Source organism: Macaca fascicularis, chromosome 2 (assembly GCF_037993035.2).
Source record: "Macaca fascicularis isolate 582-1 chromosome 2, T2T-MFA8v1.1".
Taxonomy (NCBI): Eukaryota; Metazoa; Chordata; class Mammalia; order Primates; family Cercopithecidae; genus Macaca; species Macaca fascicularis.
In genome coordinates, this window is record NC_088376.1 from 107,987,265 (window position 1) to 108,001,793 (window position 14,529).

General features: G+C 45.4%; 1 protein-coding gene across 1 annotated transcript in view; it reads right to left on the reverse strand.

Annotated features, from left to right (window-relative positions):
* Positions 1-14,529, reverse strand: part of CDCP1 (CUB domain containing protein 1) — a 62,856-nt gene that overhangs the window by 5,747 nt on the left and 42,580 nt on the right. Inside the window, exons 5-8 of the mRNA XM_005546873.4 lie at positions 7,300-7,521; positions 5,245-5,625; positions 3,153-3,518; positions 1,043-1,130 (exon numbers count right to left, since the gene is read on the reverse strand). Coding sequence (XP_005546930.3) covers positions 1,043-1,130; positions 3,153-3,518; positions 5,245-5,625; positions 7,300-7,521 — 1,057 coding nt within the window. The remainder of the gene's footprint in view (positions 1-1,042; positions 1,131-3,152; positions 3,519-5,244; positions 5,626-7,299; positions 7,522-14,529) is intronic.

Consider the following 14,529-nt stretch of genomic DNA (forward strand, 5'->3'; position numbering starts at 1 on the left):
AAGAATTTTTTGACGTTGGCTTTTTGGAAAGTGAAATCATGCTAAGGAAAATAGCTCTCTCTCCCATGACTTTAGTCAGAAATATGAGCAGAATTTATACAGTTTGGTGGCACCATGGACTCTGTTTAAAAAGGTCAACATTTTCCTTTTATAAAATAGAAGCTTGGCCTGGTGCGGTGGCTCATGCCTGTAATCCCAGCACTTTGGGAGGCCAAGGCGGGTGGATCACTTGAGGTCAGGAGTTCAAGACCAACCTGGCCAACAAGGTGAAATCCTGTCTCTACAAAAAAATACAAAAAAATTAGCTGGGCGTGGTGGTGTGTGCCTATAGTCCCAGCTACTTGGAAGGCTGAGGAAGGAGAATCATTTGAACCCAGGAGGTGGAGGCTGCAGTGAAATGAGATCATGCCACTGGCAACAGAGCTTATAATAAATTATATATATATAAAATAAAATATAATAAATAAAACAGAAGTTGTCCTCCTGAGGGGATGGAAAGAGAGACTGAGGCAGTTAACTGGGCCTTCCTTCCTCTTGGCCACAGGCCTGCCGTCTGTAATATACCTGGAGCCCAATAGACAAGGATAAAGCAGTTTGCTTAAGAAACTGCAGGAGAACAAGCTGGGACAACACACATTCATTCTCCTTAAGGTGACGGAGGGAGTGGTTTAAGAGGCACAGTCTGGCAGAGCCTAGTGAGCATTTTCTTTCCAAGATCACCCCTGCTTGATCAATCTACTAAGCAAACAGCACACTGCTCGCAGGGGACTTGTGCTGAGGCAGCTGCACCATGAACTACAGGTGAAAATGTCACATGTGATTTTTATCCCCGCCTCACCCCCAGGCGTGGATAAAAATCCCAGGCATGGGATTTTTTTTTTCTCCTGAAAGCATGACTCACATCTGGCAATACTGTTTAACATTGATCTTTGGGGGAAAAAATGGGAAGCAAGAAAACAAAGTCAATAATTAACAATCCACCCAGTCTGTGTGATCTGAGGAGGCGTCAAATCAGATAAAGAGAGTAAGAGATTCCACCTACTTCTTTTTCACACAGCAAATGATGAGTCCGAGGGCAGACAGCAGTACGGCTCCACCTCCCACCACTGTGATGAGGATGACAGTCAAGTCTGTGAGCAGAGACATGAAGAGACAGATGAAGAGGCAGCTGGGGTTAGCTCTACAACGAATTTGAGGCATCTCCAAAAGCAGCTGTCATCTTTCCGAAGGTGGAACACCACACATGTGGCTCCTTGTGTGCATTTGGGGTGCCTCACATCACGAAGTGCTTATTTCCTGTCCTTTTGGATCTGGGTCAGCCAATAGAAGGCAACTGTGCCAGTTCTGGGCCTAACTTTTAAGAGGATGACAGCTTGCACTTTCTCTCTGAGAGACAGCCAGCCATTATGTAAGAAGTCTGACGATGCTGAGACCACCATGCTGTGAGGAAGCCCAAGCTAGCAATGTACAGACCCCACTGGGGAAAAAAACCAATCTAGTGAGAACCAAAGGCCCTAGACATATGTCTCCAGTAATTCTCCAAGCCATCCTCTCTATGTGTTCAAGGCTTCTGGTTGGGGCCCCAGATACCCTGGAGCACAGATAAGACACACTGCTATGCTCTGTCTGAATTCCTGATCCACAAATTGTGGGTAAACAAAATGGCTATTGCCTAAGCCACCACATTTTGCGGTAGTTCGTTTATAGCAATGAACAACTGAAACAAACTGAGGGACCTACCAGATCGACTCCAAAGGCTACTCTTGGCCTACACCAGGTGTGTTCCACCGATTGCCACAGTCTGTCTTGGAGAAGAGAAGAGCAGAGGAGGATAGGAGAAAGCAGGGAGTCAAAAGTCAGAAGTGAGGCAGCTAAAGGGAGGGTTGTTTCCTTTGTGCTGTCCTTTTCCTGCAGCTTCACAAACGAAAAAGAAAATAAATCAGAGGGGGAACCCTGTACCAAACAGAGATTTAGAATATCTTGCTTGTTCACCAAGAAAGCAAAAGGTGAGATCCAAAGGAAAGAGGAATGGAAAGAAATGACAGAAAGTGAATCTAAGAGACGAAAAAAACCCAGGAGGTAACCTATGAGTGTGGAGAGGTTTTCACTTGTGGCATTTGGCTCCCACCAGTTCTTTTGAGGCTAACCAATTGTGCGGCTTGGATGGATCCTCAATCACACTGACCCCCAGAAAGGGAAAGGGAAAAAAGCAGCCTCCACGGTCCCTTCTGCTTCTGACACTGTGATGCTCTGTGCCTTCACCGAGTAAAGGGCAGACACGGCCTCACCACAGCCTGTCTTGCCACACCTGCATTCTGTTGCTTGATACCCTTCAGTGGTGCCCACGACTTTGAGGAACAAAGGCAAACTCATCATCCTGGCTTCAAGGCCTCCCATGGAGGGTATTTCATGGATTCCAACATTTCACTGAGACTCAATAAAAAATCATGTACCTGTCAGACTTTTCAGGTCCCCATATTTTAATTCATGACACTGAACCCCATGGTACTTTTATGAGGTGGCTATTATCTACTCTCTGTGGATGAGGAAGACCACAGGTGTGGAGAGACTTCCCCTATGCAAAAGAGAGATGAATGGTAAAGGATGCTGGCAGACTGACTAAAAAAAATCTAGGCTGGCCAAAAGAATGCAGTTGAAGGGATGGCGTGAGTTCCTTTAGAGTATCAAAAGACCTTATATGCCTCCTCCAGTCTCTTGTGGATCTCTCTGCCTCTGCCATGAAAACAGCCCAGGCTGAAGGATAAGAGACCATGTAGTGTCAAGCCAAGTAATCTCAGTTGTCTCAGATGATCTTAGCTGAGCCTCAGCTTTTTGAAAGCACCAAGCTAAGATCAGCAAAGTGCTCTAGCCAACCTGCAGCTGCCAGCAGGTGCATGAATGACAGAGCCCAGATAAGTCCAGCTCAGACCAAAACTGGGCCCAGATAACGTTGGAGCAATAACAGATGGCTGCTATTAAGCCACTATGTTCTGGGATGGTTTGTTACTCAGCACTATTGATGCAATAGCTGACTGATACATGGACAGCCAGGACTCAATCTGTGTTTCTGACTTGTCTCCAGGCTTGCTCCCTATCCTCCAGCTGACAATTTCCTGTTTATCACTATCCCCAAAGACCCTGAAGGCCCTTACCCACAGTCCTTGGGGTAAGTGTCACCCAGAAGAGCAGGTCTAGCTGCTTGCCGCTCGCGGGGCTGCAGTTAGAAATGTTGACCCAGAAGCTGTGATGGTGGAATCTCGGCTTGGGGAGCGCATCCTCGTCCAGGCTGAAGATCTCCTCAGCCCGGGTCCGCTGCTCCTGGATGATCATGAATGCACGCCCTGTCTGGCACACCACGCCGGTCCGCTCCTTAAAGAAAGTCAGGCAGGCCACCTGGTCTCTGGGCACGCTGATGTTCCAGGACACTGAGGTGAGGGATGGCAGGCCCCGGTCCCAGTTGGGGGTCCTCAGATAGACCTTGCTTTTTGTGTCGGGGGTCACCGTGAAAACGCCTTCCTCTGCAGGAAAGGGAGGGAGATCCAGACAGATGTTTCATTCAGTCAACATGGAGAGGAAAGGGAGCGGTGGGGGAGATGAAGTCCAACTGTCCAGACTGGGGCTGTCTAACAACTTTCTGCGATGATGGAAATTTTCTGGATCTGCACCGTCTGATAGGGTAGCCACCAGCTACACGTCTGCTGAGCCTTGAAATGTGCCCAGCATGACCAAAGAACTGCATTTTAAATGTTTCATGTTAATGTATTATTATTAGTTATATTTGAGATGGAGTCTCACTCTGTTGCCCAGGCTAGAGTGCAGTGGCACAATCTCAGCTCACTGTAACCTCCACCTCTCAGATTCAAGCAGTTCTCCAGCCTCAGCCTCCTGAGTAGCTAAGACTACAGGCATGAGCCACCATGCCCGGCTAATTTTATGTACTTTTAGTAGAGATGGGGTTTCACCATGTTGGCCAGGCTGGTCTTGAACTCCTGAGCTCAAGTGATCTGCCTGCCTTGGCCTCCCAAAGAGCTGGGATTACAGGCATGAACCACTGTGCCCAGCCTCATATTAATTTAAATTCAAATAGTTATATGTGGCTAGCACCACTGTATTGGTCAGTGCTGGATCAGTCTCAGTCAGAGTAGGTACTCAGGACTTTTGAAAAAAACAAAACAGGCAAACAAAAACCAGGCTAGTTTCCCAAACTGGTGGTTATCTCAGCTTCCCTTCAGAAATGCTCTCAACGTAGCTACTACGTTCATCTACTGCCCTGCTCCAGGGTGGGGCTGGTATAGACTGATTTCTGTTTCGGAGATTAAAATATCTTCAGGTTCTGGGAAGAGTTCTGGAACTGCAAAGCTGAAAGAGCTCCTGACATGTCAACTAATCCCTTCCTTACCTTCAGGAGAGATAAAACCCACACATTCCACACTGATGAGAATGTGTCTTATTTGCAAAGACTCCTTGGAAGGAGTTTCTCTGGTAACCTTGGAGATATCAGGCAGCCTGGACCCACTTTGACCTTATGACCAAAGATTCTTCTCCCTCCCACTCACACCTCGGAGAGTAAGAGTATGAAATAAACATCGAACGAAGGTCTTGGTCAATTTTAAAATGGCCTCTAACTTAATGTGCTTGGAGCAACTTGTAATGGTGACTGTGACTTTTAAAGTCAACCATGTAGAAGTCACATTGTGAGCCATTTAGACCTCATTTATTGCCTCAGAACATGGAGACCACATGCCAGCCTCCCAGGAGGGTCGCGTCTGCCCAGCCGTGCTGCTGGACTCTGGCTCCGGAGACTCACCTCCCTCCCAACGCTCCACCTTCTGGGCTCTCTGCACTGCATTCTGAATTGTAAAAGCAGAGTCATAAAAATGTCTGCCTAAGGATTTTTATGTCACTACCTTAAAAATCCGGGACTGGGGAATATTTGGCTATTTCTCATTTATGTCCTGCCTGCTTCCAAAAAAGACTCAAACCTGATTATGTGTTTTGCTGCCTACCAACCATCGCCTCCCACTGTCAGAAACATTTTTTATTTCTAATCTCAGGAATTTTCCATGCTAGGTTAATGGTAAAGTCAGGATTAGGACTCACTATCTTTCAAATTTCTTGTGCAAGGACCAGCATACTGAGCTATTCCTTCTCTCCAAACTCGTAACTTAATTAAGGTGATCACAAAATAAAATAAAACGAACACTTAAACTAAGGGGGCATGGAGATGGGGGAGACCCCCCTTACCTTTGAAATAAGGTATAAAGGACACTGTCAGGCCCTGCCTGGAGGCCTCTTGTCGGAAGCTGGGGGCAAAGGTGCGAAGGGTCACTGAGATGTTCTGCTTCACCTGGATCTGCTCGATAGAGCCTCCCGGGCAGAAAGAGCCGAAGTACAGGTCCTGGCTGGGTATGGCACTGGCCACGAGGTAGCTGAAGCTGGTGTTGCAGGGCTTCTCATGCGTATGCTGCTGCAGCTTCTGGGCTGGCACCAGCACCAGGCTGAGCCTGTCTTTGGGCACCAGCAACTTCCAGGAGAAGTCATGCAGCTCCACAGGCAGGTGGAGGATGTCACTGGGCACCTGGAGTGAGTAGGACTTCCTTTGGCAGTACCGGTGGTCTGTGCAGCCTGGAAGAAGTGGGGCATGCTAGCCATGGACACAGGAGACCACAAGTGCACCCTCCCCAGCTCTCCAGTCAGCCTGAGGTTGGGGGTCTGCATGCTGCCCTGCGTTTCCCTTCCATCTCTCTTTTCCCACCTTGTCCTCCACTTCTGGCTCCTCTGTGTACCTTTTCTAGCGGTCCCTCTGCTCTCTCACATTCTTACTGTTTACTAAGCTGGCAAACAAACTTCTGGGTAGTACTCAGGGTCGAAATTTCCTCTCCTTTTTTGCTTAAGTTCTTTCTTCTGTGTATTTGTGTCTTAGATGCTAAGTGTCATGGGGCGGGGCACAGGTTTCACTCCACCCAGACATGTTGCCCAGGAGGCAGTTCTGGGCAGTGGTTGGAGCTGTGAGTGGTGTTGGGGAGATGTCAGTTCGTCTTCTGACTCTGCCACTTCCTAACAGGGTGTTCTCGGGCAGGTTACTTTGCCTCTTGTGGCCTTAGTTCCTGCATTTGTAGAGATGCTAAGAGCACACATCAGAAGTCACGGTAGCCCAGCAGGGAGGTGGCTGTTGGTTTACTGGCCTTCAGTCATCAAACATTTTTTTTTTTTTTTTTTGAGACGGAGTCTCACTCTGTTGCCCAGGCTGGAGTGAAGTTGTGCAATCTTGGCTCATTGCAACCTCCATCTCCCAGGTTCAAGCGACTCTCCTGCCTCAGCCTCCCGAGAAGCTGGGATTACAGGCACCCGCCACCATGCCCGGCTAATTTTTTGTATTTTTAGTAGAGATGGGGTTTCGCCATGTTGGGCAGGCTGGTCTGGAACTCCTGACCTCAGGTTATCTGCCTGCCTTGGCCTCCCAAAGTGCTGGGATTACAGGCGTGAGCCACTGAGCCTGGCCGATTAAACATTTTTTAAGTGACTAGTGCATGTCTAGCACTGGTAGGGGCTACCTGGATGAAAAACAGAACGAGCCAAAGTTCTTGACGTCAAATCGCAGTCTTGTGTGAGAGAAGACAAGAGGGCAGTGAGTATGGAAGTGGGGGTGTGGGGTGTGGGGTGTGGGGGGATGGGGATGGGACAGGCTGGAAATCTGAGCAAAAGAGGAGAGGATCTCACAAGAGGAAGATTGGAAGGCTGGGCAGAGAGACATAAGCCTGAAAATGGGGCAGTGTGACACACTTCTGAGGGCTGCAGGCTCCACCTGAGGCTGGTCCCAAAGGGATGTGTTGACACTCTGCTTGCCTCTTGGTCACCCTTGCTCACTTGCACTGTGGGTGGGCTTTTTTTTTTTTTTTTTTTTTTTTGAGTCTTACTCTGTTGCCCATGCTAGAGTGCAGTGGTGCAATCTCGGCTCACTGCAACCTCTGCCTCCCAGGTTCAGGCGATTCTCCTGCTTCAGCCTCCTGAGCAGCTGAGATTACAGGCGCCTGCCACTACGTCCATCTAATTTTTGTATTTTTAGTAGAGAAGGGGTTTCACCATGTTGGCCAGCTGGTCTTGAACTCCTGACCTCAAGTCATCCACCAGCCTCAGCCTCCCAAAGTGCTGGGATTACAGGCGTGAGCCATCGTGCCCGGCCAGATGGGCCTTTTTGATCATATGATTTACAATGTACCGAGGGAACCCCACTAAGACAAGGCAGGGAGAGAAGAGCTGGTCACAGCCCAGGACAAATACACTAATTCAGGGGCGTACTTATGTTTTTTTCCACATTCATCCACAGACGTGTCAGATTATCACAAAGGAAGGAGATTTTGTGTTTGGAGCCAGATGTCAGGGTGAGGTTGGTGCTGCAGGTCCGAGATTCTAGACACACGAAACAGCCAGGGACAAACTTGCGGCTCTGTTTGACGGGCCGTGGCTCGATGGTAAGTGACGTGGCTCGCTCATTACTCAAGTCAACCACGTAGATTTTATCTGAAACCACAAACAGAAAACAGGTATGAAGCATGGATCAGCAGCAACCACGGGAAACGGCTAAAATTGGTAGAAAACCTCTCCTGAGGAAGAAAATGGCATATCAGATCATGGATGGATAATGCTGGAAAAACATATTATTAAAGCAACATTAAAATAACTATAAGATAAAATTAAAAAGAAAAATAACGGACTTCACTGCAATAAAAACAAAGAGAAAATCATCATAAATGTGGAATAAACACAAACTATAAAAGTTAAAAAAAGATTAAAATATCCGTCTGATGATAGGTGCTACAAATAAGGTTAAAGGACAAGGCACACAACGGGAGAGAGTGTTTGCAATATAGAAGGATTGAGCAGCTCTTGGAAAAGGAGACATAAATGACCAAATATTTAAAATACAGAAAGTTCTTAATGTCACTTGCAATTAGAAAACGCAAGTTAAAACGAAGTGTTACTGTATCCCACTCCTCAGATCTGGGGGAAAGGTAGCTGTCTGGCAATACTGAAAGCCGGGGAGGCTACAGGAAACAGGCCCTTTTGTACCTGGCCGGTGGGAGCCTGGAACAGCCTGTTACAGAAACATGGGAATTAGTAAAAGAATGAACTCTTGTCCCTTCTGGGAACCAAACAGTGTGACATGGCCATGTGTGCCCACGTTTAACTGCAGCACTGTGATTGTGGAAAACTAGAGACCACCTTATACTGGAATAGATAAACTATGGGGACATTCACAAATGGAATATTACGCAGCTGTTAAAAAGAATGAGGGAGGCAGGGCACAGTGGTTCACAGTTGTAATCCTAGTACTTTGGGAGGCTGAGGCGGGCGGATCACCTGAGGTCAGGAGTTCAAGATCAGCCTGGGTAACATGTTGAAACCCCATCTCTACTAAAAATACAAAAATTAGCCAGGTGTGGTGGCACATGCCTATAATCCCAGCTACTTGGGAGGCTGAGACAGGAGAATCACTTGAACCCAGGATGCGGAGGTTGCTGTGAGCCGGGATTACGCCACTGCACTCCGGCCTGGTGACAGAGTAAGACTCTGTCTCAAAAAAAAAAAAAAAAAAAGAGGGAGGTTTGAAAACCTAAATATAATATTGAGCAAAACAGCAAGTTGTAGATAATATGTAGAATATGATACAATGCAGATGGTAAAATCTCTCTGTGAAACAAAAATAGCTATTTATGTGTACAGACTTATGTATGCAGGTGAAGAGAAAAAACATCTGGAGAGAAATATGACAAATCTGTGACTGTGGTTACCCCAGAGGGGGAACCTGGGAGTGAAGACAGACTGGGTCGTCAAGGAGGATTTTAGCTTTGCCTATAATATTTAAATTTCTAACAAGAACATATTTACCTATTTCTTGTATCATTTGGAAAACTGCCAGATTACTGGTCATTTAGGTGATTTCTATAATTTTGCCATTAGAAATAAATGAATAGTGCCAGGCATGGTGGCTCACACCTGTAATCCCAGCACTGTGAGAGGCTGAGGCAGGTGGATTGCTTGAGGTCAGGAGTTGCAGACCAGTCTGGCCAACATGGTGAAACCTTGTCTCTACTAAAATACAAAAATTAGCCAGGCATGGTGGCGGGCGCCTGTAATCCCAGCTACTAGGAGGCTGAGGCAGGAGAATCACTTGAACCCAGGAGGTGGAGGTTGCAGTGAGCCGGGATCACGCCATTTCACTCCAGCCTGGGCAATAGAGCAAGACTCTGTCTAAGAAAAAAAAAAAAGAAAGAAAGAAAAGAAAAAAGAAGGAAAGAAAGAAAGAAAAAAGAATAGGGATACCTTTTCAACTCTTTAGAATAGATTACCAGCTTGGTTTATAAAAGAGTCATTTCACTTTTTATTGTTATCCCTAGAAAGTTCTATACCACAGATGCCTGGGGATCAACTTCTACAGAGTTGCTTTTGAATTTCATTCATTCTTTTGTTAAAAAAAAAAAAAAAAAAAAAAAGGCATCAGATTAGGAAGGCACCTGTGCAAAGTGGTGCTAACTTTGCAATTCAAGGGTGTTGGCAATATCACCCATCAGCGCCAGTGAAGGAGTTCAGTTCTAGCTGGGAAAGCTCTGTTTCCAAAGAGGCCTGCTAAACTTCCTTCTGCCTCCTAACAGGAACCATATAATTGATGGAATCGCTCCTTTTGAACTGGCTGCAGGGAAGCTCGGTGTCAAATTAGAAGCACAATTAGGAAAATGTTTTATGGCTGTCATATCTGTTAATTACCTGCCGTAGTTCTTACTATTTCCCATGTAAATTTTGACATCATATCCAATAGTGCTTTAATTAGAGAGATGCCATGTCTAGAGCTGAAGTATATATTCTAATGCTGCTAACTTAAAATATAATTCGATTTAGAAAATAGTCAGCTTTTCAATCACCTAGCCCCACATCCAGCTCATTTCTACTGTCTTTCAAAACTCACCTTCATTGTTACCTCCAGGACACCTCCCCACCCCAAAGCTGTGTTAGGAGCCCCTCTGCTTCTGCAGTCCCAGCTTACCTTTACCAAGGCCCAGCCACACAATGCAGCAGTCTCCCCACCCGCTCTTCCCTCATTTCCATCTTACCAAAGCCATGCATACACATACTTTAAAGCAGAGATTCTCAGCCTTTATTATTATTATTATTATTCTGGGGGACAGAGTCCCACCCTGTCACCCAGGCTGGAGTGCAGTGGCTTGATCATGGCTCACTGTGGCCTCAACCTCCCAGGTTCAAGCCATTCTCCTGATTTAGCCTCCTGAGTATCTGTGAAACAAAACAGCTATTTATATGTACAGACTTATGTATGCAGATGAAGAGGAAAAAGATCTGGAGAGAAATATGACAAATCCGTGACTGTGGTTATCCCAGGGGAGGAGCCTGGGATAACCACAATAAAACACGCTCTGTTCCATTGCTGCCTATGGATCTTTCAGTTTCAGGCTTCCTACTCAGGAAGATGTGGATTTCCCCTCCTTACCCCACACCCCCCTCCACACCCCACACCTCCACAACACAGCACAGACTAGCGAGCACTCACACCACACAATTCCCATTCCCATTTCCCCATCTTCCTGATAGCGTCATATTTTCAGCTAGATCTTCATTCTGTGTTTGTGTAATCGTGACTATGTAATAATATTAACGGTGTTTAGGTAGACTATATTGCATACTATAATTATTTTTCCTTTCTGCATACAATTTTGTGTTCCCTGGAGTGAATTATTGTCATTTTAATCATTTCCTTAGTTTCTATGTACTTATCAGTAACTTGATACCCAAACTCTCCCACTTGAATAAATCGCCTTTCAATAAATTTGAAAACATTAGGTACTTCCTCAACTTCTGAAGAACTCTCTCCAGAGTCTTTTCAATGCTCTAATCTAAAGGGGCTGCTCTAGACGCCTGGTGCCCAGATGTGGTCCTGGATCTCTTTCACTGTCATCGTGGGATTCCCTTTGCTTCTCCCTTGGACTAGATCCTGGGCTTCCTGGATCCATCTTTTCTTTCTTTTTTTTTTAAATGTTTACTTTCTTTTAGGTGGATTACAGCCTTCAGGTGCTTCTCGAGAAAGTATATATGGGGGTCAATTTTTTTAGATCTTGTAGGTCTAAAAATGTCTTTATTCCACCTTCACACTTAATTGTTTGGCTTGGTATAAAATTCTAGGTTGGAAATAATATTCCTTCAGAACTTGAAGATCTTGCTCCATTGTTTTGTAATACTCAGTGTTGCTGATAAACTTTATTGCCATGTGGTTTCTTCTTCTTCTGTATAAAACTTTTTTACCTCTTCTCTAGAAGCTTGTGGGGTCTCTGTGTCCCTGATGTTCGGAAATTTTACAAAACTGTGCCTTGGTGTGGGTCTGCTTATATCCATTGCGTTTGGTGGTCCCTTCCAGTTGGCAACTGATATCCATCAGTCCTGGCAAATGTTCCTGAAATACTTTGTGATGATTCCCTTCCTTCTATTTTTTCTGTCTAAAACTCCAACTATTTGGATATTGGGCCTCCTTGATTGGTCCTTGAGTTTTATATTTTCTCTTCCTTTCTATCTTGTTGGCTTTTTCTTCACTCTACTTTCTAGGAGATATCCTCATCTTTATCTTTCAGCCCTTTTGACTCTTTCATTTCCGCTAACGTATTTTTAATCTCCAAGAGTTCCTTTGAACTCTTGGAGATTAAAAAGGAGCTTTCTCCTGCAAGCCCTTTTTAAAAATTACAACATGTTCCTTTTACATAAATGCAGCATCTCTTCTTATTAACTTGAGAGTCTTGATAGCTGATTTTGTTTTAGTTTTTTCTTCCCCTATAGTCTCTGTTTCCTGCAAGTGGCTTTTCTTCTATTCATTTGTTTTAGTCTTTGTATTTTTCATTAGCCTTCATCAGATGTCTGGGGATCTATACACTGCTCTTATTTAAAGTGAGGCACTAATGCTATTTGGAATAGCTCTGCTTGTTGACTGGGCTTCTCAATAGAGTGATATGGTCAGATTGCTTCCTGGGGAGCCCAGAACATCAATATCTTTGGGTCTCTTCTCTTAGGTTGGTCGGATGCCCTCAGAGAAGAAGTCATTCTCTACCAAAGGGAAGAAACACATCCATGTGTACCAGGGGTGAAGGATGAAGTCTCATGCTCAGTACTTCAATTTTACTCAATCCCCCGTGATCAGCTTAGTACCTCCACCTTCAATGTGACTGGGATCTTTGGTTCAGGGACTCTCATCTCAGAAAAAGAAACTTCTCTCTTCTGTCAGCTAAAGGAAGAACAGTTGTTTGGCTGCTTGTTGTCAAGGAGACCCTCTGGGGCTCCAGTGGCTCTTCCCACCTTAGCCCCACATTTGCCCCCAGTTCTGGAGGAGACTTGCTGCCAATTCTTGAGGCTTTGCAGGATAAAGCAGATTTCTTCTTGGTTTTTCCCACTGTTGCCCTTTCACGTCTGCTGGATCAGTTATCACCTTTCTACTTTACGAAATGTTATATTATTTCCTTTCCATTTCTCTTTTTCCTTGAATTTTATGCTTTTAAAAATATAAAAAAACCTGTACCTTAAAAATGTTTTAAAATACTTTAAAAATGTCCTAAGAAAACCCATTATTGTAGGGTGTATGAAGGGGGTAAAGCCATCTTTAACGGGAAGTCATGATTTTCCTTTTACTCGTTCATCTTTCCCACCAGAATGTGAACTACATGGCTCTACATAACTGGTATATGGTAGAGGATCAATTACAATGTTAGGCTGTTCATCCTCATGATATGCTTGAGAGGGAGTGTGTAAATCAGCTGAGGCTAAATTATGCTGCAACAACAAATGATCCCCAAATCTGAATGGTTAGAATAACAATGGTTTATGTCTTGTTCACTTTACATATTCATTGTGAGTTGGCTGCAGCTCTGGCTTATGTCTTCTGAATTCCAGATCCAAGTTGAAGAAGCCTCTATTTGTGACACAGCAGTCTTGCGACAGAGTTTGAAAACCTGAACCACATGATGAGTGCTGAGGCTTCTCTCAGAAGTGGCAGGCTCACCTCTGTTCACATCTCATTGGCCAAAGCAAACCCACCTGGCCAAGGCTGTGGTCAACGCAGTATCAAGTCTAATCCTCCCTCAGGAGGGGTGGTGAATATTTTAGAACAAAAATGCAATCTAGCATAGTAGGCATTATCACTACCGTTTCGCAGACAGAGAAACTAAGGCTAGGAAGTGGTGAGACTGGCATTGAAGTTGACATCTTCCTGATCACAAAGCCTGTGCTCTTTCTACGATGCTCACTGCTTCCTGAGACCCAACTGCCTCTCCTCTAGCCTGGTGGCTGCACTGAGGAGACAAGAAATTGTGTGGGCCCTGGGACTGGCTTCATGCAGCTCACTTATAGATGACACACTCATGGAAAAACTCTGCCAACTGCCATCCAGTTTCAAGACGATAGTGAAGTTGTTCCTTGATGTGCTGTAGAAGTGTATTAAATGTGTCATGTGCCGGGTGCAGTGGTTCATGCCTGTAATCCCAGCACTTTGGGAGGCCGAGGTGGGCAGAGCCTGAGGTCAGGAGTTCGAGATCAGCCTGCCCAACATGGAGAAACCCCGTCTCTACCAAAAATACAAAATCAGCCGGGCGTGGTGGCACATGCCTGTAATCCCAGCTACTCAGGAGGCTGAGGCAGGAGAATCACTTGAACCCGGGAGGCGGAGGTTGCAGTGAACCGAGATCGCGCCATTGTACTCCAGCCTGGGTGACAGAGCGAGACTCCATCTCAAAAAAAAAAGAAAAAAAAATGTGGTGATGCTTGCTTTTGTTCAACAACCGTTCATCAAATATGTACAGAGGGCCTGTTTCTACTTTCAACACTATGCTCCAGTGTTGGTACACACAATAAATAGACTTTTCCTTAAAGAAGGTTGCAATTTAAATGTGCATTAGGTAATACTGTTTTTATTATCTTCTTTTTTTTTTTTTTTTTTTGAGATAGAGTCTTGCTCTGTCACCCAGGCTGGGGTGCAGTGGCGCGATCTCGGCTTACTGTAACCTCTGCCTCCCAGGTTCAAGTGACCCCCCATCTCAGCCTCCCGAGTAGCTGTGATTATAGGCACTCGCCATCATGCCTGGCTAAGTTTTGTACTTTTGTAGAAACAGGGTTTCACCATGTTGGCCAGGTTGGCTTTGAACTCCTGACTTCAGGTGATCCGCTGCCTCGGCCTCCCAAAGTGCTGGGATTACAGGCATGAGTCACCATGTCTGGCACATCTTCATTTTATAAAATACAAATTTAAAGCTTAGAAAGGTTAAGTAGTTTGCCCAACTTACACAGCTAGCTAGTGGGTAGTACCCAACATCCAAACATACCATCTTAACCTTTCCTTTTAATATCTTCCCTTGATTAAAAAAATATATATATTTGCTGGGCATGGTGGCTCATGCCTGTAATCCCAGCACTTTGGGAGGCGGAGGTAGGCAGATCACTTGAGGTTAGGAATTCGAGACCAACCTGGCCAGTATGGTGAAACCC